This window comes from Aphanomyces astaci (assembly GCF_000520075.1).
Source record: "Aphanomyces astaci strain APO3 unplaced genomic scaffold supercont1.13, whole genome shotgun sequence".
Lineage (NCBI taxonomy): Eukaryota > Oomycota > Saprolegniomycetes > Saprolegniales > Verrucalvaceae > Aphanomyces > Aphanomyces astaci.
Window position 1 is genome coordinate 969,342 of NW_009798276.1, and position 26,698 is coordinate 996,039.

At 54.5% G+C, this 26,698-nt stretch overlaps 4 protein-coding genes across 4 annotated transcripts in view; 2 read left to right on the plus strand and 2 right to left on the minus strand.

Annotated features, from left to right (window-relative positions):
• The window catches only part of H257_06740 (hypothetical protein), a 14,831-nt gene extending 7,508 nt beyond the window's left edge, over positions 1–7,323 (plus strand). Inside the window, exons 4-6 of the mRNA XM_009832091.1 lie at positions 23–2,499; positions 2,550–4,979; positions 5,033–7,323. Coding sequence (XP_009830393.1) covers positions 23–2,499; positions 2,550–4,979; positions 5,033–7,232 — 7,107 coding nt within the window. The 3' untranslated portion in view covers positions 7,233–7,323. The remainder of the gene's footprint in view (positions 1–22; positions 2,500–2,549; positions 4,980–5,032) is intronic.
• Positions 7,324–7,444: 121 nt separating this feature from the next.
• H257_06741 (hypothetical protein) lies at positions 7,445–19,453 on the minus strand. The gene is made up of 3 exons (XM_009832092.1): positions 18,555–19,453; positions 18,134–18,505; positions 7,445–18,088 (listed from the first exon to the last, which is right to left on the minus strand). The coding sequence occupies exons 1-3, from the start codon at positions 19,395–19,397 to the stop codon at positions 7,505–7,507; spliced, it is 11,799 nt and encodes a 3,932-aa protein (XP_009830394.1). The 5' UTR covers positions 19,398–19,453; the 3' UTR covers positions 7,445–7,504.
• Positions 19,454–19,841: 388 nt separating this feature from the next.
• On the plus strand, positions 19,842–20,628 carry H257_06742 (hypothetical protein). Its single transcript, XM_009832093.1, has 2 exons — positions 19,842–20,118; positions 20,170–20,628. The coding sequence occupies exons 1-2, from the start codon at positions 19,856–19,858 to the stop codon at positions 20,438–20,440; spliced, it is 534 nt and encodes a 177-aa protein (XP_009830395.1). The 5' UTR covers positions 19,842–19,855; the 3' UTR covers positions 20,441–20,628.
• A 1,316-nt stretch (positions 20,629–21,944) lies between these two features.
• Positions 21,945–23,789, minus strand: H257_06743 (hypothetical protein). The gene has a single exon (XM_009832094.1). The coding sequence runs from the start codon at positions 23,741–23,743 to the stop codon at positions 21,998–22,000; it is 1,746 nt and encodes a 581-aa protein (XP_009830396.1). The 5' UTR covers positions 23,744–23,789; the 3' UTR covers positions 21,945–21,997.
• Positions 23,790–26,698: the final 2,909 nt, after the last annotated feature.

A 26,698-nucleotide genomic window follows, 5' to 3' on the forward strand; every position in this document is an offset into this window, starting at 1 on the left:
GTATGGTGAATTGAACGCCCAGGCGAATGCGGTGGCGTGTGAGTTGGCCGAGTTGGGTGTATGTGTCGGCAGCCGCGTGGCAGTGATCATGGATCGATGTCTGGAGTTACCTATCGGATTGCTTGCGACGCTCAAAGTTGGGGGCGCTATGATGCCACTGGACGTTGCGTTTCCTCTGGACCGACTTGAACTGGTTCTGGAAGATGCTGGGGTTGACGTACTTGTGACTACGGATGTTCTTGTTGGTCGGTTGGAAGGGTTGTCATGTCAAGTGGTCACCATTCTAACTGAGCGGCTCGCGTTGAACCCAATAGCATTCAGTCAGTTGCCCTGTCACATTGCCTCCTCTAAGGACGAAGCGTACCTTGTGTACACATCGGGGTCGACGGGGAAACCCAAAGGCGTCCCGGTATTGCATCAAGGCGTCACCAATACTATTTTCAACCAACCCCACGGATTCCATCACATTTGCGAGGGAAGTCGCATGCTACAAGTCATGGCCATTGGATTTGATGGCTGCCAATGGGATTTGTGGAAGGCCCTGAGCCATGGCGCCACTCTAGTTCTCCGTGGTAGCAACATCTTCGACATTTTGCCTTCGATCGACGTCGTGGGGATTACTCCGACGGGCTTGTCTCACTTGGGGGAACCATCGCAGTACCCTCGCTTGAAGCTGGTGGCTCATGGCGGGGAAGTCATGCCCTCTGCCCTCAAGGACTTGTGGGCTGACCACGTGACTCTGGTGAATCGGTATGGCCCGTCTGAAGGTGCCATTGAAACCCATGTCCAATGTCTCTCCAAGGGTCAGCCCACTTCCATTGGCCGACCGATCAACAATGTCACCTGCCGTATCTTGGACACCTCGTTCCGGCCTGTGCCCGTGGGTGTCGTGGGGGAGATCTACTTGGGCGGCATCTGCGTCTCGCCTGGATATATCAACCGGCCAGATGACTCAACGTACCGCTTCGTGTCCATCGCCTTAGGGAACAATCAACCCCCTGAATGCATGTTTCGAACGGGAGATTTGGGGCGGTTGCTGCCAAACGGCCAATTTGAAGTCCTTGGTCGAGAAGACACCCAAGTCAAGCTCAAGGGGTATCGCATCGAGTTGGATGAAGTGACGAATGCCATGATGCAGCATCCCGATGTCGTGTCCACTGCTGTGATCGTCAAGGACAAGACCCATCTTGTGGGCTTTTTCTCACCGGCCAATGTCAATATGAATGCTCTACGCGAAACTGTCGCCGCCTTATTGCCCGTGTACATGGTGCCTGCAGCATGGGTGGGTCTGGACGCGTTGCCGCAAAACACCAACGGCAAGATTGACGTGAAAGTTCTGGCAACATTCGACGTTAATGTGGTGATCGAAGCTCTGGAATCAGAGACGGAAAAGGTCGTGGCCGCCGCGTGGGCCGATGTCTTGGGCGTGGAAGTCAACGCCATTGGACGCAACACGTCGTTCTTTGCCCTGGGGGGCGACTCGATTTCGGTCATTTCGGCTGTGGCTATGTGCAAGAAAGCTGGGTTGTTCCTCACGGTGGCTAAATTCATGGAAACACTCGTCTTGTGGCGCGTTGCCGCCGCCGCGACCACCGCATCGGACATGCTGGTTTGGCCACAGGCAACGGTTAAAGCTTCCGTCCGGACTCAAATTGACGACGAGTGGAGGGCGGCGCTGGGCGGGGGGGACATTGAAGTGTACCCCACGACTCCGTTGCAAGGGGGGATGCTCTTCGCCACAGCCAAGGACCGACATGCGTACGTGCATCAAACGCCTCTGCTTATTCCATCCACATGTTCGTTGGCCGATGTCGACGGGGCGTTTCAAACTGTGGTGGCGTGCCATGACATATTGCGGACGACGTTTGTGAGCACGTCCAGTGGCATTTTTCAGATTCTGCAGAAATCTCAGGGGGACAATGTCCAGCAACTTCCGTTGTCCATCGCGACGACGGCGAGTTTAAAAGACTTTTTGGCGGAAGACCTCGCCCGAGGGTTTGCTCTCGGCGACAAATCGTTTGTCCGCCTGACTGTTGTCTCCACCGAACGAGACTGCTCCATTGTAGCCGTGCTGACCATCCATCATGCGCTGTACGACGGGTGGTCGCACGCGATGCTCCTGAACGACCTCTTCAAGGCATTACAAAAACGCCCCATCGTGTCTACTCGACCCAGCTTTCGAACTGTCGTCGACTACATCGAAGCGCAAGACATGGTCAAGGCAGAGGCATACTGGACCACGTACTTTTCCGCCTTGTCGCATGCCACTCTGGTCAACTCGCTGGTCCGTCCATCAGTCGGTGACGAGAAGCATTTTCTAGACAGCATTTCAATTCCACTGGAAGGTCTGACCAAGGCCGCGCAAGTTGCTGGGTCGACCGTGGCAGATGTGGCCAAGTTGGCGTGGGCGGCCACCCTTCGCAAATTCACGCAGCGCAACGACGTTGTTTTTGGCCAAGTGATGGCGAACCGAGACATTCCCGTGCACGACGCCGAAACGTACGGAGTTCTGGATTCTGACATGTATTAACGTGGATGCTAATTTGTAGGATCATGGGGCCGCTGATCAACGTTGTGCCGTGTCGAGTGACGTTTGACGATGCTGTATCAGTGACGCAACTGCTCCAAAGCATGCAAGCCGGTCGTGTGGCGTCGATGGCTCATTCGCATGCCGGACTGGTTGACGTCAAGCGCTGGAGTGGGCTTGGGGACAGCGACAATCTCTTCGACACGCTGTTTGTCTATCAGAACTTGCCGTCTTCTGGTGACCAAGACGGATTTGCCATCATTGAAAACACCGCCCACACATCGCATTCTGATGAATACGCGTTTGAGCTGCTGGTGCAACCGTCGTCTACATCGCTGGTAATTGAAGGGCTGTTTCACCCTGCGATGATGACAAGCATCCAAGCCCAGATGATCGTCCACGAGTTTGGCGAAACGATGCTCCAAGTGACCAACTGCCTCGTGAAAGCCCCGTCGCTTGTCTCGGAGTTATGGCGACTTGGTAGGGCTCAAATTGAAGTTCTTCAACTGCAAAGTAGTCCCCTCTCTCCTCTCGTGCCACGTCATGGCCAACTCCACCAGTTGTTTGAACACCAAGCCAAATCTCAGCCACAGGCTCGTGCGATTCAACTCGATGGCATGTGGCTCACGTACGGGAACCTCAATGCGATGTCGGATGCATTGGCAGCAAAGTTGGTGGTGCTGGGGGTGTCGTCGGAAGCGCGAGTGGCAGTGGTGATGAATCGCGACAGTTTCGAATTCCACGTCAGTATGTTGGCGGTGCTCAAGGCTAGTGGTGTGGTTGTCCAAGTCAACAACGTGCATGGGTCGACAGATGAACCCGTGTACTCGACAGTGGAGCTGATCTTGTTGCCCGCCGATCAGCCGAATTCTGTAAACACTTCTGCCACAACATTTCACGTCAATTTGGCAGACTTGAATACCCCCGCATCTCCGTGTGAGGCCCTGACCGCTTCCTCGTCAAGCGCTGACTGCATCGAGTTCACGGACAAGCCAACGCGTCAAGTCGTGCGTCACTTAGACGTGATTCGTGCCGCGTCAGATCTGGCTCAAGAGCTCAAGTACTCCAACTGTACGCGAGTCATGTCGTTTGGAACGACTGATTTGAGTCACTTTTACGACACGTGGACTGCATGGAGTTGCGGTGGGACTGTGGTTTGCCCTGGACACGACGTGCTGAAGTCCCTGGCATCCGTGGACGTCATGACTGGCTCATTTGAGTCAGTGTCCTCCGTGTCGCATGCAGCCCTCGACCGCGTGGTGGTATGGGGACTGGGGGGTTGCTCCCTGCCAACGTCTGTGGCTGGCACCTCCTGTCGACGGACGCACGTGTACGTTCCATCCCAACTGACCCGGCCGACGCATGTGTCGGATGACCAAGCGAGCGGGTGGCGTCCCATGCATGGCATCCAAAGCACCGTCGTGGTGAATCCCCATCGCCAAGTGCCAGTGGGAGTGTTTGGGGACCTTTATACCAAGTCTGTCGTGGAGAATGCCATGCAAAGTGACAATACATCCGATGTTAGCACTCTAACAGGGGATCGAGGGTGTGTGTTGCCCAATGGACTTCTGCACGTCGACACTTTGCCCCAAACCCTGCGACAAGCAGCAGTCGACGCTACTACCGCCGTGCACTCGATGATGAACCATGAGAACGGATCGTACTTGATCTACCCAACCACGCCGCTTCAAGCTGGCTTGATGTTCACAACGATGCAGGACCCGACCACAAGTGTGCATCAATTTGCGTTTCGATTGAAATCGCTCAACGTCCAACGATTGAGTGGGACGTTCCAGCAACTGGTGGCTCAAAATGAACTCCTGCGGACCAGGTTTGTATCGACGCCAGCTGGCGTGTTCCAAGTCATTCATCAGGACATGTCGAAGGATGCGAAAGTCGCCCAAGTCACCGCAAAGTCGTTGGACGAGTTCACGACGCATGATCGAGAGCGGGGATTTCACATGGGGGATCGCATGTTCCTTCGGATGACCGTGGTCGCAACAGCATCGTCCGACCGGTTCCTTGTCCTGACGATGCACCACGTGCTCTATGACAGCCACGCGGCCCACTTCGTCATGTCCGACTTCCAGCGACTGTACCAGACCTTCCCCGTCGTGCCTCGTCCCCCGTTCCGCCACGTCATGGATTTCATCCTGGCTCAAGACCCAGCTGTGACCAAGGCGTTCTGGCAAACCTACTTGGGCGGCTCGTCCGGCACACTCTTGGGCGTGGAAGTGGCCAGCACTTCATTTGAAAACACCGAGCCGTTGTGTGTTCGAGCGGCGACGTCGCGGTCGAAATTGGCCGAGATTGCCGCAGCTGCCAACGTTACTTTGGCTACGTTGGTGCAGTTTGGATGGGCCGCAACGCTGCGACGATACACGCGACAAACAGACATTGTGTTTGGTCAAGTGTTGGCGAATCGAAACATTCCTGTCCAAGGCGTCGAACGGTACAGAAAGTTGCACTCAAAATTTCGTCTCTTCTAAGGATTTTTTCAACTAGGATGATGGGGGCGGTCATGAGCAGTGTTCCTAGCCGTGTCCAGTTTGACGCGAACACAAAGTTGGCAACCCTCCTTGGAGCGTTGGAAGGCAGCAACCGCGACGTGATTCCACATGGCCATGCCAGTTTGGTGGACATCAAGCAATGGAGTGGCGTGGAAGGGGAGCTATTCAACACGTTGTTTGCCTTTGTAGAGTCCCAAGCTACTCTCGAGTCCCAATGTGACGAGTTCGAGGCAGTCGACACTTCAGAAACTAGCCACACCAACACGTCCGACTACTACCCGTACGAAGTGATTGTCGTTCCTGCGACGGACGACGGGCTCGAATTGCACGCGTTAGCCAGCCCTAACCACATGTCCTGGACACATGCGCATTCGATTCTCGTCGAATTCGACGACCTCCTTGCGACATTGGCGAATCTGCCCAACTTCGCGGAAGCATCCGTGGACGTTCTGGACGGGTTGTCCGGCAGCCAGACGCATTTTATCAATGAGTGTGCCCTCGGTCCTCAAGTGGAGCTTCCGTTCGCCTTCTTGCACCACGGGTTTGAAGCACACACCAGCAAGTACCCCCTGGACCCAGCCGTCGAGTTCAACGGCCTTGTGCTGACGTACGGCGAAGTCAACGACCAAAGCAACAAACTCGCGCGGCTGCTGGCTGAGCTCGGGGCTGGCGTAGGATCTCGCGTGGCCGTCATTATGGAGCGATGCTTGGAATTTCCCATCGCAATGCTGGCGGTGCTCAAAGCAGGCGCCGCCATGATCCCACTGGACGCCACCTTTCCAGCCCATCGATTGTCGTACATTCTAGACGACGCCGACGCTGTGGCGGTGATCACGACCGAAGCCAACGATTACCGCATCGACGAGATGGAGTTGTCGATTCCAGTGGTGTTCACTTCCTCCATCGACTTGGCCAAGGCACCACCCGTAACCCAACACCTAACAGCATTGGCATCCCCGAAAGACGAAGCGTATGTAGTGTACACCTCAGGTAGCACCGGCCACCCCAAGGGCGTGCCAGTCGTGCACGATGCCGCTGTGAACGTGATTGTGAATCGGTCAAGTGACATCCCCAGAGGCAGCCGCGTAGTGCAGTTTATGGCTATCGGGTTTGACGGGTGTCAGTGGGAGACGTGGAAGGCCTTGAGCTTTGGAGGCACGTTGGTACTGCGCCAATCGGACGTGTTGGCCACCGTAGCCAGTGCCAACGTGCTCTCTTGTACCCCCACGGCGCTGGCGCTGTTGGGTGACCCCGCTCAATTCCCCCGTCTAAAAGTGGTGGCTGTGGGGGGTGAAGCCATGCCGATGGCCATCAACAACCTGTGGGCTTCCTCGCACGTGACGCTGTTGAACTGCTACGGCCCCACTGAATGTGCCATAGAGTCGCACGTGAAAGAGCTCCACCCCCACGCGGCTGTGACGATTGGCGCCCCCATTCAAAACACTGCATGCTACATCTTGGACAAGTGGCAGAAGCCAGTGCCCGTGGGGGTGGAAGGCGAGATGTACTTGGGCGGCGTGTGCGTCTCTCCAGGGTACATCAACCGCCCGTTAGAAACTGAGTCGCATTTTGTAGCCGACCCCTTCGCGGGGGGCTCCATGTATCGGACGGGGGACATCGGGCGGCTGCAATGGAACGGGGAGTTTGAAGTCATTGGTCGACAAGACACCCAAGTGAAGCTGAAGGGCTACCGCATCGAGCTGGACGAAGTGGCAGATGCCATGCAGCAACATCCCCTCGTCACGTCCGCCGCGGTGCTGGTCAAGAACAACACGCACCTGGTGGGGTACTATGCCCCGTCGACTGTCAGCGTGGACGACTTGCGTGCCGTGGTGGAGGACCTGCTTCCGCCCTTCATGGTGCCAGCAGTGTGGATGGGCATGGCCGAGCTCCCCCAAAATGCCAACGGAAAGATCGACAAAAAGGCACTGGCACATGTGGATGTGTCGGTGCACTTGGAGCGTTTGGAGTCTGAGGCCGAGAAAGCACTGGCAGAGATTTGGGCGACAGTGCTCAACATAGATGCGACGACCATCGGACGCAACACGTCGTTCTTTGCCGTCGGCGGTGACTCGATTTCCACCCTCAAGGTCCTCAACTGCATGCAAAGACAGCTCGGAATGACCAAGTTGACGCTTTCGGCCATTTTGAAGCACCCCAAGCTCAGCGACATGGCAGCCCTCGTTGTCTGCTAATCCTATAATCCATATTCATATTTACACATACAGTGTGCAGCTAGCTCAGCTCTACATATTGACCATAACGTACTACATATTGTATCTTCAAAATGTCTACGTATGTGGGTGCTTTGGCACTTTGACATTGCGTTCATATCATTGCGTAGCCCGCCGGCCAGCTCAAACGTTTGGGATTTGGGTTTTCTATGCCATAAATGTGCACAACTTCGTCCAGCAAGTATGACAACTTTTTGTCTATATAAAGATAGTAGCTAGTTTCGTTATGTCGCCTAAAAGCGATGCGTGGCCAAATCTGGACGAGCGCGGTTGCACACGTCGCAATAGAACGCCGTCTTGAGGTTGAAGTACGTGCACCCGCCTTGCTCGGGGTCGCAAATCCACTTGTCCTTGGGCACTTCACGGCGGCCGCTGGCTCCCATTTCGCACACGGCGCATGTGGTTTCTGCGATGGGGTTGATAAACGTGCAATTTTCACACTGCCACGTTTGGGCCACTTCGGCCACTTGCTTTGTGTGGTCGCGGGGTTCGTTGCACATGACACAGCTGGTCACGAGCCCGTCGTTCTGGAAGGTGCACACAACACACAGCCACGGGTCTTGAGTGTGCTCGTCGGGTTTATTCGACTTGTCCACCATCGATTCGACCAGCAAGTCCACGTCGAACGCATGCGCAAGCTTGGCGATGGTCACGCCGTCCTGCTGGCCTTCCATCAATCCGATGATTTCATTTAAGTCGCCTGGGCTGAACCCAAGCTGAAAGCTCTCAAAACACCGCAACAGCTCGTCGTACGACAGCCGGCCGTGGTTGTTGACGTCGAAGCGGTGCCACGCCGTGACTAAACTGATCTTCTTGGCTTTGATCCCGCGTTGAAATTGCTCCATCTTGGCACGCGCACTCAACAGATGCCACTCGTCCTCCTTTGTAAACACCTTGGCCAATGGCGTGTCCCCCCACAGCTGCCGCTCGCGGCGTCGCAGCCGCAGCGTGCTTTGGAAGAAATCGTGCCGCCAATGCAGAGGCACGGACGTGAGTCCCGACAGGAGCGCCGCCACTTGCTCGGGTGTGTAGTACATTTCGTTATTGAAAAACCGAAAGGATTGCAGGGCCTCGGGGAGGTGGGCAAGGGACGGACCCGCGCGGTGGGATGACTCGACGAGGGCGCCGTCCGACATGTGCAGCTGCACGCGACTGCTGGTAAACACTGGGTGTGCACAATGCAGCATACGTCGAATGGTTTCTCCTTCGGCGAGGGACAGTGCCACGACGTACCCTTCTGTCGCCACGGATGTTGTCATGGGATCTTGCGACGCTAGATGAATCGCTTGGGCGGCGGCGTCGGTGGGCGGCAGGCCCGTCGCGACCAGCGTCACAAAGTGCACCCCGATGCGCTCCTTCAAGTGATTCTGAATCGCATTCGGATACCATTCCATGAGAAACCCAATGTTTTTGAGGCGGCGCTCGCCGAGCCCTATCCATCGGCGGCGAAAATAGTTGCCCGACACGAGCATTGTACCAGGGAAGGCGATCGCGCGGCAGGCCGACTGCGCCTGAAACAACGACAGCGGGTAAAACGCATCCCCAGTCGAAGGACATTGCAGCAAGGCGTCCGTGGACCACGGGACCGGATGCTCGTCGTCGCGGGGGTATGCGCTCATTTTCTGCTCCTCTTGCTCGGCTTCCTCCTCGGCTTCCTCCTCCGCCTCGGCTTCGTTTTCATGGACCACTTCGGCGTTCAAGTGCATATCGCTCGACATATCCATCAACGTCGCGACTCTGGCGGTGACTTGGGCTACGCGGTCGTAATCTGACGGTTCGAGCAGGGTGGCGTGGAGTGCCGTGAGCTCTTGGATCGTGTCGGTGATAGCGCGGGGTACGGGCACTTGGGCTGCGATAGCGTACGACACTTGGACGCGGAATGCTTCAATGCACGGCCGCAGCGCCAGCGACTGGTGAAACCGGAGCAGGCGCTGGCCAGACGAGTGTTTGGATTTGTTTGTGTCGACGTCCACCAATAGCGCCTCCAACGCCCGCGTGCGCCAAATGTTGTGCAGTTCCTGGAGCGACAGCTGCACCAGTTGCATCGACTCCATCTTCATCGAGTTGACGAGCAGCCACGCCGGCACATGCAGTCGAAAGCTGTCGAGTGAGGACTTGGCGTCCACCAGCGACAGTTCCTGGCGAATTCGGTTCTCGACTTCGGGGATTAGGTACAAGTGAATCGTTTGACCGGCACCGATGCCCCGCATGCGATACGCTCCCTGCGCATAATCGCGAAACGTCATGTCCTTCCCCAGCGTCAGCACTGCGCGCGCATTGATGCCTTGCTTGATGTCCATGCCAGTTGTATGCACTTGGTCGTAGAACGAAAACCGCTTGTCGGGACTGAGGCCACATTGAATCAACGGCAGCGCTGCCGCGTGGTCTCGCAGCAAAATCATCTGCCGGTCGCTCGTGTCGAGATAAACTACTCCCTCCATCGTCGCTGGCAAATGGCTCAGGAGGTACCTCGCCACCTGTTCGTTGTCCATCCCCGTGATGAGCGCGCCCGTGTCGATGAGCGCGTGCACGGGCGGGTCGCTGGTAGCAATGTCTCGCAGTAGCGTCGTGGCCGTCCAGTTCAATTTTCGTTCCAACGTCGTCACAGATGGAGACGTGAGCACGCTAAAGATGTTGCCGTCCGACTGCGGCTCGTAGTGGCACGTGCCCAAGTCCAGCGGCAGCAGATTCGACGGCGTGCCAGAAAACCCCACCCGCCGCGCAAACAAACTGTGGCTGCCCAATTCATGGCCGCACGCAGACACTTTGAGCTGTTGAAAGTTCATGCAAGACGGGAACACATGTTGACGGACGTAGTAGTACACGACCGACGGCAACCGCTGGATGAGCTGGAGCAGCCGCGTCACTTGGGACGCATCGTTGAGCTGGAACAGCGGCAGTGGCAGTACCCCGTGCACCGAACCCGTGGACTCTAGCCCTTGGACAAGCCACGACCGAAACAAGACGCACGCAGGCCGTTCGTCCCGCGGCCCCAACTGCCTCGAGAAGTCGTGTTTAAGCTGCGACACGATCGTCTTGGCGTCGCTCCGGCGGATGCCTTCGTACCGATACGCCAAGATCGTGAGCCCAATCAAAACGTCTGGGTGGGCAAACTCGGACGATCGACTGGGAACGTCCTTGCCGACAAACGGCACGGCCAACAGCAGCCGCGACGGCGTGTGGGTGTGCTGCATGTGATGATGCCGAAGGAGTCCGTACGACACGCGATTGATCTTGGACAAACAGTGGGGCAACAACGACCGGATCCAGTCTCTCGACAGGTTGAGCAGCTTCAGGCCATGGTCGCTCACTTGATCGGCAATATGAAACGACTGCAGAGACTCGCTTTCAATGTACGCCGTGATGTCTTGCTTGGACAGGTCGTTCTTGCCCATTTTCAAGTGCGGAAGCAGCCAGTTAGTGTACAAGAGTTGCGTGAGTAGAGGGCGCAGCGTCACGTCGTAATAGCCTTGGTCGAGTAGCACGAGATGGGGAAACCGCTGTAAAGCGTGAATCTCGTATCCGTACGCGAGGGCGTCGGCCAACGCGGCATGCTCGGTGGAAAAGATCGTGTCGAGTAGAAACAAGGGCAATTCCCACCGATTCGCGGCCAAGTCGATGGGAAATTTGTTGCCAATGGGGAAATTCAGCTCGGAGCGCAGCGGATGCAGCAACACGTCGACTTCGTCCATGATGAGAATCCCTTGCTGCCACAAGCGCAAGATGCGATGCAGTTCGTCGGCCATGTCGGATCGTGCAGTGAGCAGTTTGCGGATGCGCTGGCCAGTCTTGGACGCATCGTGCAAGTCGAAGTCCGCGTCAAACGTCGACTGGTCCAGCGAGTGCAACAGCTCGACAAACTTCAAAAACAGAGACTTGATGGCCTCCGGCGACGCGCAAATGACGTCGCCTTGCCGGCACGCGCGAGTCAATTTGGTTGCCAACGACACAATCAGGTCAGGGCTGTCGTCGATGCTCCGGTCAAAGCTGAGCGTGAAAATGCGCTTGGCCAAAATGGCGTTGCTGAAGCGACTGCGCAGAACGGCGCGCGATTGCTCAAGTAACGCCGTGGGCATGACGTGCGTGATGAGCACCGTCGAGTCGGCCAGCATGTACGTGAGCAGCGGGCCCACAACGGTGGTCTTGCCTGCGCCCATGATCATTTGCTGCACGCGAGACGTCCCGCCACGTAAGCTTCGCATGAAACTGTCCACCATTTCCACCTGGCGTGACCGCAGCATGAGCTCAAACACGTATTCAAACATCAAAAAGCGCGGGTCAAACTGCGATTGCTGAGTGATGTAGTGCCGCGTGGCAAGCAGCTGGTGCGCCACGTCTTGGGACGCGTGCAAGAGGCGTTCGTGGGGTATGCTGGCGTTGGACGTCAGTCGTTTCAAAGTTTCGGCCGATTGGATCAAGCGATTGAGCTGGTTGATGCGGTTGCATCCAAAGAGAATGTCCTGCACCGACTTGAGCACTGCCGGCAACGTCGCCACGTCAAAAAACGGATTCCTTTGCTGGAGATCCGCCGCCATGTTAGTCGATGCCAGGGAGGCGGCAATGTAGTTTAGGTCGGCCGGTTGGTTTTGGCGCGCTTGGCGAGCAAGCAAAAACCGACTTTTGGCCAGTGTCACTGCAGCATTGTCCGACGATGCACTCCCAACGTCCACGGCATTGACGCGCTGTTCCAATTCGGCAATACACTGTTCCAGATGGGCCTTGTCTTTGGTTCGCTGGGTCGTACAGTCGGCAATCAGATGGTCAAGCTGTTCCTCAGCCCCCGCCAGATTGAACTGCCCGCGGACAATCCCGTTAAAGTACACGTCCTGCGTGGAATTCGTGGCATCGGCGTGATGCTTGACGTCTTCCGCCAGCCGAGAGAGCAAGTCTTTGGCCACGACACTCTGCGCCGACGGGTGCTGCTTCAAGTCGAACGGAAGCGTGGTCGGCAGTTGGGTTTCACGGGGCGTGTGCACGACGTAGCGACCCGCGTCGAGGAAATCCAATGGCGCCAGTGGATTCAAGTCGCACGAAATCTCTCGCGAGTTGCAACTCGAGTTGGTCGGGGCCTCGAGCAGCGCGAACGGGGACGCCGCGACCGTCACGTTTGTTTCGTACACACTTTGGTGCGCATGGCTGAGTTGCTGGCGAAGACGGGGGATGTCTTGTGTGGTGTGCAACAACGTCTCCATTTCCACCTTGGTCAGGTCAAAAAAGTGCTTGAGCATCGAGTCCTTGAGCGCTTTCGAATGCAGATTGATGCCGCGCTCCAGTTGCATCTTGCTGCTCGGGTCCTGGGGCAGCACTGGCCACTCGTGGTACGGACTGGCGAGGACGGCGCTGATCTGGGTGATGGCTACGGGCACCACCACCTCCTCCTCGCCGTCTTCCACCACTTCCTTGCCCCATCGCGCCAGCTTTAAGTGCAGCAACCGCCCCAACAACTCGGCCAGCGACCGCGTCCGGTCTTCCCCATACAGCTGGAGCTTCACTCGGCCTTGAAGACATTGGTATAAGAACAAACACCCCAACCCGCGGTTGGCCCCGCTTGCTTCGTCCGCCACGACCATGTGGTCCCACACTAATTTCAGGCACTCTTCGTCCACCAAACTCTCGGCGGCCGGGGGTTTGTATCGAACGTGGGTGAGACCTGTCGCATGTTCTTGCAAGAATCTCGTGCTCAGCATATTGAGCTTGACCCACGGCTGCCCTCCAACTCTTAGCCGCGCTGGCTTTAACGTCACCACGGTCCCCGGCTGCGGTTGGTGGCAGATGGCTAGTCGAGTGTGTAGCAACGACGACAGCGTCTCGCTCCGCCTCAACGCATCGCCTTCTTCCTCCAGACTCAGCCGGCATGCCGCTTGTACATGCGCGACGCTGCTTGACACTGTGTGCAGCTCGTCGGCCATGCGCCACGGACACTTGTTGGGGCTGTACTGCACCGCCAAATTGAGTAGTACTCGACACGCACAGGCGTCGGGGTGTCTGTCGTCGAGCGTTTTCACCACTTGGTTGAAGATCCACGCTTCTTCGTCCGTAAACTCCACGTCGATGTGGGACATGCGAATGTACTGTGCGGCGCTAGCGTATTGCCGGGCCATAAGATGCAGCAAGATCAAGTAAAACGTCGCACTCAGAGACGGACTCGTGAGGAACCGGTGGCTCGTGTGCACGGGGTACAGATAGAACCGCGTCTCCATCACGTGTTGCCACCCCGCGGACGCTCGATTCGGCACAATCGTGGTTGAAAACGGCACCCCAACCACCGTCGGCCGGTACAAGTCGTGGTTGGGCACCAGCACTCGCAGTTCGTCCCGTGATGTGGCAAACACGAGGCAGTCCGTCGGCAGCGACAGCGCGGCGAGCGACGCTGGCACGTCCAGACAGACAAACCAGTCGGGCTGATCCACCAAGTGCAGTCTCACGACGCCGTCCTCAGGTCCCACGATTGGTGTGAGTTTGAGTTTCAAGCGGGGGAGCTCAATGGACGCAATGCCCGCCAGGTTCTTGTATGCATCCACACCGGTCGTCCAAATGAGCACATGTGACAGATCCTCCACACGACTCAGCACTTGGCACAGCCGCGCGATGGTGCTATCTTGCGACGGCACGTGCAGCGGGTTGATCAGCACCCAGTCACCCGCCGTCATCGAGTCGCTCACCGGTTTCATGTCCTTGACGGACGACGCACGCACGGCCGCCGCGGCATCGGCCAACAGGATGGTTTCTTCGGCGGCTATCAGTTTGGCTTGGTTGGCTTCATCGAGCAACCACTGCGCCGCGTGCTCCATGTCACTGCGACATTCCCGCAACGCCAGCACACATCCCGCGTACGAAAACCCGAGGGCCATCAAGTGGACGACGTCCTCGTCGTTCACGGGGACTGGGGGAAGGAGTGCAGCGGCCACGGGGGCGGGCGGCGGACGGATGCCCGGTGAGGTCGCGGACGTTTGGTCGTATGTCGTTGATGCGGCGACGGGCTTTCGCAGAATCGTAGCATGCGGTTCCAGCGCTACTTCGAGGCGGTATCGGAACCACTGCGAATGTAAATCCAGCGGCTCGCCGCGAATGACGTTGTCTTGGCCGAGCCAAAACTTGAACGATTCGAGAAAGGCGCTGGGGACGAGTCCTTGCAGCAACCGCGGGGGCACGTACGTTTCTTCCATTCCGTGACCGCGTCGGACAATCACGAGCGATCCGCCCGCCGGTTGCAACTCCATAAAGTCCCCCGCCGCAAACTGAATGCTCGCGTCCACTTGACCCTGGCCTTCCACCGTCGGCACAAATCCGTGCAAACTCAGCCGCGCGTTGGACGTGAAGATGAGCTTCCGACACAAGCGGCGGCCGTGGCTCACCCACGCAAACAAGTGCGCCATGCCATACCATCGGTACACGACGATCTCTTTAAACGTCGACTGAAACTCGGCATTCGGCGGGTTATTTTCGTGCCACCCGACCAGTTTCACTGTCGTGGCGTCGGAGGACAACACCATCTCAGGCAGGAAGAACATACACGGAAGTTTCTTGGTCGGGTGATCTTCTGGGAACAGCGCCTTCAGCAGTTTCCGGACCAAGTCCACTGCCCACACCTCTGACGCTTCCGGATGGTCCTCCTTGGCATACGGATCCACCACTCGGTTGTATACAACGTCGTGCACGACAAAGCCCTTGGTGGCGGGAGAGGCATCGGAGGCAGCTTGCTGCGGCGGCGGGGAAGGCGGCGGTTCCTTGGGGCTTTGGCAAACTTGGCACCGCGCGTGTGGCTGGTCGCCGTTGAAATTCGCACAAGTACATGCAGGGCACTCCCAGTACATTTTCACATCCGGAGCTGGTTGTTGGCGAATGTACTTTTGAGGCGTACCGACGCCCTGGTCGTCATCGGTCGGTTCGTCCCACTCCATGAGCTCGAATGGGGTTCCGATGATGTGCACCCACAGCCGGTGGCTTTGCCGCGCAATGAGCCCACAATGCAGCGCCTCTTGGCCAAACTGGTGGCGGTAGTCCGAGTACTGGACCATCGAGTCGGGCACCGGTTTCAGCTCGTCGTTTCGCCACAGAATCTCCCCCGATTGGAAATCGATCTTCATTTCCGCTTGCACACACACATACCGTCCCGCGGCTTCCACCTCCCACGTGTGCAAAGGCGGGGCCGACGCACGCGTTCGCAGTGCAATGTGTAGCATCGTATTGAGCACGTTGTTGACGTCGTGTGCCGGCAAGTTTCCAAGAAATGTGACAAGAGACCGCCGTTTGGCTTGTAGCAACTCAAAGATTTCGTTCTCCAACACAGACCCCGGGGGCGATTTCGCCGCCGCGTCGCTCGATTTCTTGAGGATATTCGGGGCTTGCACAATGTCCATACCGACCTTGAGGAACAGCGGGCGCTCCGTCAAGTACTTTTCCAACGAACTCAACGACACGTTTTTCGTGTCGATTCCGTGGGCTTGTAGCCACCGCAGCAGTCGTTCTTCGCTGGAGAGCATCCCATCTTCGTCATCGATCGTCACGCGCATGCCAAAGCAGTGCCAGTTGCGCACATACCCCACACTTCCCATCAACTGGGCCACGTTCTCGACCGAGTACTCGTCCTCATGCAAGTTCACGTGGATGTACGCAATATACGAGTGCACGACACAGGCCGTGCGCAGGTCGTTGGCGTCTTCGGCTTCGACGCGCCACTTTTCCAGCGTCGCTAGTCCAAACCCTTGGATTTGACCCGCCAAGTCGGTGCGAAGGCGGCGCAACGTCGACCGCACACCTTCCGGAGCCCCCTCGAACGCTGCATAACTCACGTATCGCATCACATCTACCCCCAGATGGATCATAAACAGGAGGAAGCTTGCGTCGGATGAATGCACGGACGCATTGCCCAATTCGGTGATGGCTCTGAGCATGACGAGGACGGGGCCAAGCGTGGCATCGGGGCTGTGTGTGAGTTCGTTGAGGAGCAGTCCGTTCATCGTGCCGAGGTGGTCGCCGGCCTTTTGATGGCGCACGCGGGCGTCCATGGCTTGTTCGAGCGCGTCTTCCTGCAGCGCCAGCGTCGATTTCCGCAGGGGAACGTGGGTGATGACGTCATCACTTGGAGCAGCAGCAGCGTCTCGATACACCCAGTCGCTTCCTTCAAACAGCACTGCGCGCAGCAACGCCTGCAGCGACGGATTGAACAAGTACATGACGCGGTCGCGCGACGCAAAGAAGTTGAGCACCAGCGGGATGCGCGTGTACGGCACTGTCAAGTACCCCAGCAAGTACTCCGACTCTTCCGACGACAGCGTGCCTTGAAACAAGGGTAGCGTGTCGGTGTGTAAAACGTCATCTTCCGTGATCCCGGCGGCCGACGTGTGCAGCAGTGCCGGCAGCGCCGTGGGGCTGATCACCACCGGACCTTCGCCAAAAAACAGCTTGCGACCGTTGAACCCACTCACGTCAATGTCTGCAATGTCCTGGTCGTTGCCCCGGAACCCCGACACCTCCCACTTGAGCTTGGGCACTGCTGCATTCGCCCGGCGTCGGAACCGAGTGTTTTCGTCAAACGTGAGCGACCACATCTGCCACTGTCGTAGCCCCGTACGGCGTCGCATGAGCTCATCTTCCTGGGTTTCCATCGTCGCGAGGAACTTGACCATCGTCACAACGTCCCGCGTCAGTGCAAACTCGGCGTGATGTTGGGCCAGCGGCGTGGCGTCGCTCGTGAGCCAGTCCACCAGCGCCTCCATTTCGGATGGCGGGTTCTGGTCGTTCATGTCGATCAACGGGTACGCGTACACTTCCATGAGTTTCCTCAAAAACGTGATCGTGGCGCTGTACTTTTTGACTTCAACCTTTTCGTCGGGCATGCGAAACTCGAACACGGGCGTGGCATTCTTCACTTGTCGGCCGGCAAAGTATGCCAACACGTGGCCCCGCACGATGCCAAACGACGGCTGGACCAGCTCCATGGCCCGCGTCATGTCTTCCAACGTCCGCGAATTCTGGCAAAATGAATGCGCCAGCACATACCCTTCCGCGACCAGCACTGACATGGCCAACGGCGCGTCCACCGCGAGGTTGCGCAGAAGGACGTCGTACATGGCCAGCGCACACATACTCGCCAGCGACCGTGTGGCATCCATGTGGCGCGACGGTCGGTCGATGGATTGCCACACCAGACCAAACGTCAGCACCAAATTGTGCATTTGCGTCAAGCAGTCGACTTGCGCGGCCTGAGTGATCTCGCCACGCCAGAAATCAGCCTCGGACGGGTTCGGCACGGGCAGAATCTCGACAAACAACGTCGTGATCACGTGGATGACCTCGTAGTGCAGCGCCACCCGCGACGACGATGACCCGTCGGCTGCTCGATGCATGAGGCTTTGGCACACCTGTTCGCAGTGTCGCAGGGCCGTCGCGGCCTCCGCCAGCGTCGACACGTGGTGGGGAATGTCGAGCATGCTCGTGAGCACAGGTATGGTCGCGTCGGCCACGTTGCCAGCGTAGCCATCGACGTCGGTCGTTTGAAAATGCTCCAAGTGTTCAAACGGGAGCACTGGCACCTGCTCGGTCAGCGTCGACGGGTCTGCGACACGGTGGGGGGGCATTTCTCGCAATGGTTTGGCGGTGTTTTCGACAGACTGCAGCAGCGTTTGCACCGCCACGAGCTCGTCCGTGGCCAGTCGCCCCGCATCGTTTTGTTTGAGCGCCGCCAGCCCCGTTTGCTTGATGGCGAAGTCCAGGACGGTCGCCTCGGTGTCGCTGAGCCGTTCGATTGGGAGCTCGTACGGCGGCAGCCACGGGAACGACGCTCCTGTTGGGTCCCCTAGCACGACTTGGACCCCCTACGCCCCAAGTCAGCTACAATCAAACTCGTGGGATGGTATTACCAAGGGCGTCTTGACGGCGCCCGTCGCGTCCGTCAAAACCAGCGTCGGGATCGCCGCCACATGGAAGAGCTTGACCAATGCTTTCCGCGCGTCGACTTCTGTGACGGGAACACAATACCACGACGGAGGCAGAGAGTTCAAATGAGCGGCAAACTCGTCCGTGGAGCCGTCCAGCGGCACGACGACGATGGGAAACCGAGCGTTCGTCACGTGTTGAGTGAGGGCGTGCAACTTGGGCGAGAAGGTTGTGCAGACGCCGCATGTGGAGCTGGAAAAGTATAGCCCGACGACAGACGCCGTCGAGAGCTGAGCCAAGTTGTGGGTGCCGTGGACCGAGTCGATGAGGTTGATACCTGCGAGGATTTGGACGACCTACAAGACATGCACTCTTACAACAGCCACCAGCATTCCGACACCCTACCTCGGGGGCCACGCCGTGGAAGGGTAGCGTCGGGTTCTGCACGACCAGGAGATCCTGATGGATTTGCTTGAGAATGTCCCACCGCAGGTCGAACAGGACGCGTTTGATCGTTGCATGGGGAAGGCCCTGCTTTCGCATGAGGAACTTGGCGGCTTCGACGACGTTCTTGGCAAATCCAGTGTTGTTGCGCGTGGCGGTGGTGAAGACGGGAGCCTCGCCGATGGCAAAGCCCGTGGGAAGCACCGAGTCGGCTAGCCACGGAAGCAACACGTCGTACAGCGTTTCCACGCGATGGTACTCGGATGGAGGAGATTTCAACCACAGCGCGAATGCCATGCTCCAAAACGACATGTCCAAGAAACGAGCGGCGGGGATGCTTTGAATCGTCGCACTGCCTTGCACCTTGACCTTGAATTGGTCAGGGTGGCTCGGGTGGTACTCGATGCCTGGCCCGCGGTTACAGATTGTGAGGGAGTATGTATTGTCGCTTGACTTCTCGGCAATGTACAACAGCGCATTGCGTGTCAACTTGCCCTCCCACCCACCGGGGATCACGTACGGCACGTCGACTTGCATGTTGGCCAAAAAGTCCTTGAACGTTCCCAGGACTGTCGTGAATTCTTTCGAATCTCCCGCTTTCGACCGAGACAGTTCCACGGCGTCTTGCAGGTGCTTTGCAACTGCCTTGACGCGGTCGTCGTCGATCTGTGCCAAGAAGTGCCCCACCATCAACAACCCGTTCGATAGATGGCCCCCTTCAAGCTCGGTACCACCGATGTACGGATCTCCCACGAGACCAATGCATGCATCTACCTTCCATAGTCGTCCCGCTGTCAAATCCATCCTCGTCTCTTCTCGTCTCGGGTCGAGAAGATCGTTGACGAATGAAGGATCAATCGATCATCAATCTTTTGTCCGGTTAACGACTCCGCGCGATAATAACGTTAACCAAAAATTGAGGGGTCAATACTTCAAAATGGTCGAAACTTAAATAATGGCGTACTAGTATACAATTACTCTGGTATTTTATTCAGTCCATTTTTTTCTGTCATATGCTGGTTGTTGTTACCTGCAAAACGAGCAATAATGGCTCCCTTAAGGCATGGAGTACATGGGACTGTGCTTGGACGCAACCTGCTCGCAACTCTTTACGATGCATTGAGGCTGGAATGCAGTCAAAGTACTGAAGTATAGAGAACGGAGAGTTAGCTTACTTGCGATCTTATGATTGAAAATTTTCAGAACTTACTGTTAAATATCGATGTCCCAGATGGTTATCCGGATATATGCCATTCTTAATAATGGGCCGTCGAAGTCGAAGCCGCAGCGGGTCGATGGATAGCTGGGGCCGGAAGCGAGTGCGATCGTCACGGGCGGAGCGCAGTGATAGAGACGTGAGAGATCGCGATCGTCGGAGGTCTCGGGAACGTGGGCGCTCGCGCTCCCGGTCCAGGTCGGTTGAGCGTCGGCGTCGTCATTCGCCGTCCCCGCCACCACGCCGCCCCGTGCGCCGTACTCCAAGTCCAAAACCCGCCTTTGAAGTCTTGTCCACTCAAGATTTTAGGTATGCACATGTTGAGTCGTTTTCTACGCATGATATCTGATGATTATGTAGAGAGCGAATCCTGCAAGGCGAAGGTGGATCGTCGCCGTCCAATGCATCGCAGAACAAACCCCCCGAACCTGAAATCAGCGAAGAGGAGCAAATGCGCTTGCTTATGGGCTTTGGGGGCTTTGATACGACCAAGGGCAAGGTCGTCGAGGAAAACCTCCGCGGTCCAGCTCTCGGAACGTCCAACACTAAGTCCAAGCGCGAGTACCGCCAGTTTATGAACAAACGTAGCAGCTTCATGAAACCCAAGCCGCCAGCGCCAATGAACTGTTGAGTGCTGGTTCTGCCACGATGCTGTCCTTGCATGCTACGGCCACCTACCCTTGGGCATCAAAACTCGAAAAAGTTACTCCGGGAGTATTTCGTCGTATTCTGGCCAAAAGTGAAACAAAAGCTCGTCCTAATAGTATAGTAATATGTTGACCAAAATGGAAAACAATAGAGTGATTTTGCTACGTGATATTTCCTGAAAAGTTTCACGATGAAGCCTTTTGATCTGATTATATTGGGAATTTCTTGATGAATATATTCTGTCAGAATTTCTGACTGGGAATACCTTTTCACACACACAGTAGCCAATCAAAACACTTGAACATGGTCGGCACCAAACGTAGATGAGCGGTAGGTAAGTGTAGGACGCACTAGTAGATGAGCGAGGATATCGTAGGCGAGCAGTGGTATAGTGCCGAACGTAAACCAGCCAACAGATACATCCTATCCCCCAGTCTTCATCGACCACCTCAAAGCGGTCATGTTTGAATGTCGGCGCGATGCACAGTACAGCATGCATATAGGGATGGTGCAAGGTCACAAACTGTACACATTGCACCTAATGCACTGGGTTGTTGATATGCCTAAAGATTGGGAGCCGTGCCCTACCGGTAGGTGCTCCAGAAGAGCCGCAACAACGCACACAGCGGCAGCCCTGCTTAAATTTGAATTTTTCCTATAGCAAAAGCACCTTCAACATGATATTGACGGAAGGATTTTCAGGGAAATTGTATTGGAAAATTCGTGTGGATTCTTGGTGCAAAATCACTCTAATATTTCCAAAGTGAAGCAAAAGCTCTCTTAAATACTGTATTGTGCTTTCGAGTGAAATTTCGTGTTGTTAGCATGTTAGAGGCTGCGGGAAATCGCGAAAACCAGTTTGGCCTGGGCAAAATTCGCAAAACGTAACCGTATTCAATTCGAGAGGTTGACTTTCAAACGAAAATAGAATACTTTTGGCAGTTAACAAAATGTAAACATGTGATACGATTGATGAACTTTCGTGGCCAATATTGATTCTATTTGTATGTATTTTCTTGCCACAATCTAGGACCGCTCTATTATTTGAGCCAAAGCGATATGAAATTCAAGGAGGTTTAGTTGGGTTTTTTTAGGTTGAAGGTTGACGAAACCGACGAAACATCAATGTTCGAGGTGTGATTTTACGTGAACCAACTCGAAGGTCATGAATCTGATTACATATTCATTGAAAACTTGGTGGGAGGTCTATGGACAAAACAATTGGAAGGATTTGGACAAAGTTTACCGTTTGGTAGGTTTTTTAGGTCAAAGTATTGAATTTTCAGTTTACAAAATGTAAACTGGGCTGTTTACGTTTCGAAACTATTTTATATTCATTTTAAATTAAGACTTGACCAACGTTTCATTCCAAATTATATTACGTTTTGAGTTTTGCCCAAGGCGAACCGGATTTCTTGATTTCTATGTACCACTTCTGGCCAATTATTAATAGAATAATTTAAACTATCAATAGAAATGATTTATTCAGGGCAGTTTGTAATTCATGTGTGTTTTTTACATATTATTATCCTGAAAACGACTAGAATGGCTTTTTGGGCAGCTCGTCATCGTCGCAAGCCCACGGGTCTTCGTCAACATCGACGTCCACGTCGTGGTGTTCGTGGATGCCAAACGATTCCTGGATTTCCACGTACGTCTTGTGACCGGTTTCAGGAACCACGATGCACACAAACAGCACAAAGCCCACAAGCAGCGCCACAAAGATTGAGAACGCGTATGCGCCGAGGCTGTCGGGGGCCGACAGCGTCGGGTAGAGCACCCCCACGATGAAATTGCCAAGCCACGTGAACATGGTCCCGATCGAGCCTGCGTTCGCATGCAGAAAGTCGGGGAAGATCTCGGACGAGACCATCCACCCCATGGGCCCAATGCTCAAGCAGAACGCACCGACAAATAGCCCGGTGGACACGACAGACACGATCGCATTCTGATACGACAGCGATAGCATGATGCCGACGGCGGCGACGGCCATCACGGACATGCCGCCCATGAGCAGCGTGCGGCGGTGGAACTTGTCCATTACGTACGCCGCCAGAATGATCATGGACGTGCGCACGACGTTGACGATGGTGTTGCCGACGCGGGGATCGTCGACGCCGGCGGACGCGAAGATGCTGCTGGAGTAGTACATGACGGCGTTGATCCCGCACAATTGCTGGGCCGAGCACAGTACAATCGCAATCACAAGCTGCTTGCGGTACTTCGACGAGAACATGGTTTTCCACGGGTTTACGCCGGACGATTCCTTGCGTTCTTCTTCGTGGGCTGCCACGAGCGCGTTCAAGATGGCTTGGGTGTTGGTGGGCCGATACAGCCGCGTGAGTTCAACGCCGGCGTCGTCGATGTGGCCGTGCGCGACCAGCCACACCGGACTGAGCGTCACGAACGGCATCAGGAGCACCTGCAGACCCCCCAGGACGGCCGGAAATCCCACGAGGATGCGCCACGCGTACGCTTCTGCGTTGAGCGCGTAGTGCGCCGTCGTGACCGCCAACGACCCGACAGCCACGCCCACTTGGAGCCCAGTGGAGAACATCCCGCGCATTTGACACGGGGAAATCTCACTGATGAGCACGTTGCACACGTTGATGGCGGCGCCGGACGCGATGCCCGAGATCACCCGCCCGATTGAAAACGTGTAGATGTCAGTGGACATCACTTGAACCGCGGCGCCGACGATCATGACGAGAGCGTTGAGGAACAACGTGCGCTTGCGGCCGTACTTGTCGGCGGGGTACCCGCTGGCCATGGCACCGATGGCCCCGCCGACAATCCAAGACGTGACGGCCATGGTCCATTCTGTCGACGAGTGACCAGGAAACACGAGGCAGTTACCCTTTTGAATGACAGGGGCTGAGCACTTGGCATTGAACTGTTTGTAGTTGAGTTGGGATAAGAGCCAGCCGAATTGAAACGCGCCTATGAGCGCGATGCCGACGGTGACCCAGAGGACGGCGGACGGCACGAGCGCCTTTGAGTGTTCTTCATGCAGCATCGATTCCAATCGACTCAGTCGGACGCGGGACGTTGACCGACGAGATGCGCGGTACGACCGTGTGCTAGACCGAGACAGCGTGCGGCGCGACAGTCCGTTCTCACGATTGCTTTCAGACATGCGCGACTGCGGCGAGTCTTGGATCGGAACGTACACATCTTGGTCTGGCTGGTGTTGTGACGATGGCGCTGCTGCTGCTGCTTCTTCCTTTGTTGGCGTTGGCTCGGCGACTAGCGGGTCGTTGATGGATTGTGGAGAAACTTCACCCATGCTTGTTTCCCAGCTGATTGCGTAATGAAGACTTGGTGGTTTCTCCATCGCAATTCGATGTGTAACAGCACAAGCACTTCGTTGCTGATGTGCTCTTCTTCGTCGTTGATTGGTTCCTGGGGCGAACTTTAGAGGCGAATGGGTCAATTGACTTGGATAAGTTTGGGACTTCAAGATGGTAAAGTTCAAATTGAATCCAATGGATACTCCCCTTGTAAGCACCACAATTGGACACGTTTCTTTACGAATTCGCGAGCCCTTTCTACCGACGAAGCGCCCTTCATGTGGGTGACCGTCGTCGACTGTTGACGAGCATGTGGGCGACAATCCCGTACAGTCGACTGTCGGTTCATCAGCAATCTCCATAGGTCCAGTTGTTTGGTATGATGACAGATGTGGCGTTAGAATGGCAAGTCTCTAGGGTGTAGTTTTATCTACTATACTGTACTACTATAATATTAATACTACTATTATATTATTAATACTACTAGTAATATGCACAAGTAGTCGATGTACATGGTGAAATTAAACGATCTGGTACGTAGAACTCGCTTGTGCACCCACTGCTGAGCTTACTTACATGTACATGTACTGTACTTGACACCAATGTCCATGGGGAAATCCTTGGCAGCAGGTAGTTACTGTACATGTACCTACTCGAAAACTACCTGATACTGAGTTGTCGGATAACTGTCCTAGTTGTTGCACAGATAAGTGATAAGTACTCGGTGAAATACCTACTATTAATACAGTTCTAGTTAATGCATTTTGGGCAAAGTGCTACGAATACTTAGTATTTAGCTATCGCTAACCACTGAGGTGCACTTATACGCATACCCTTGCCGAATTGTGTTGTGCAACTTAACCCCGGAAATAGCATTAAATGTACGTATATGTGCCCACAGGGGTTAGGACAGGTTACAGGGCTACCAGACTTTACAGTTAATTTGATATTCCCCGAGACTAATCCCCGGCAGATTCCTAAGGTCCATGCCATAATTACGCAATTTACAGTAACAACGGTGGGTAATTTGTGTCCAAGCGTCGACAGAGCTACAGTACAGAGACACGAAGGGGTGAACACTGATTGTGATCCTTGTGGAAGGCTCCCCATTCTATATATTTTGATTTCTAAGGGTAATCAACTGGTGCTAGACAAGCAACACGAGAAGTGTGCTGCATATTTTTGGCCTAAGCTTTGACAGTAACAGTTTCCAAGCTTATCCGAAGTGGCTAAATACTATTAATAGTATGTAATAAACTGTTGACTCTCGCATTCGAATGTGGTTACTGCGACGACTACCGGTAGATTTACCGCAGAAGTGCCCGCTGAGTGATTTTCCAACTTTACAGCGTAATATCAATATCAATAGATTTACCGCAGAGATATGTTAGTGTTCACCTTTGAACTTCGTACATGTACTGTATTTCACCACCCTTGCCTTCCTAAGCGACGACAAGCAGAACCAAGTGGAGCGAGAGCTTTGTCGCGATCACTTCTTGAGCGAATCATTCAGAAGCGGCTGAACAACGTGCTACTTAAAAGCAAACTACCAGGCATGTAGTAAGCTTAGTTGCCACGTAAAAAATCAATTTAAGACGCATCTGTGGAAGGCGGCTCTGGAGAACTTCCAAATCTCCAACTTTTGAACCTCTCAAACTTGGAGATTGTAGCTGAATTAATGATACATATTGTGCTTTTACGCAAAATTTGGACTTTTGTAATATTTTTGCGCCGTTTGATTGGCTCTTGGACATAGATCGTAAATTGAGTCATGTGTCTTAACAGTAAATTGATTTCTTACGTTAACCTTATCGAAATTAGTTGTACTTTTGAGGTGAACCAACTTATAAAACTCATATGATGTTTAAATTAATATGATCCTCGTCACCTATAAACTACCAACTTTTCACAAAATTTTCTGACTTCTATTTCGTACATTCATTACTCAAAATTTCAGCAAATTGAGACGTAGAATCGGCAGATCTCAATGTGGTGAAGAAATTCTACGTCTCAGATTCAAATTTGGTAATGAATTGGTCCAGAAATAAATATTTAACCTAGTGGTATTTTACATCGGCGTATGGATATTTGGCCATAGGGGTGGCTGCTGAGATGTATCTTGATTTTTGTATGTGGCTCTTGTCCGTATATAATATCCGGAGGAGTTGGACCTAAACGCATGAAATCGGTATTTAACGTATTTAGATTTTGGGTTTAACTACAATAATTGTACGTTAAATAATAAAACCTTCCACTCTATCGATTTGGCCAGTTGGAAGTTTTTAGATGACACCTTTTTATTAATACATACAAAATTCAGTAACTTACATAATACGGTTTTTACACGACCGGCATCCGGTTATAAGGTTTCGTGCACGACGAGCGTCGGGCAAATTCCGTTTCCATCGAGAAATTATGAACCCCTAAATACAAATATAAAGATATTTGAATTTGACGTGATATAAATCGAATTTGCACGACGCCCGTCAGGCTGTAAGCTAAGCACTTCTATTGGCTATAATGTGCAAAACCACAAAGGTGGTCAAACTCCATCCAGCCACGACAATTTGGAGATAGAAATACCATGCGACTGATGGAACTTGTTTCAGTAACGTGATGTGGTGAAGTACAGTATATATACCGGTATGTATGTCGTTGAAATGACAGGTCGGTATGAATTTAGTAGTGTGCTCTGTAAATACTCTGGGTTTACAGTACTGATAATTTGGCAGAGAGTACATACTAACTAAACATCCACAGCACAGTTTTACGCTATTAATCTTCCGACTATAGAAACCATGTCATGGTCGGCTTGACTCCGAATTGAGATTTATATAGACGCACTGCCCAGACCCTAATCATGGCGAAATCGCAAGCTTTTTGGCGTGTTCGTGGTCGCAACGGTAGTACATCGAGCTCGATGTGTTGGGATAAGTTAACTGCATTTTCAA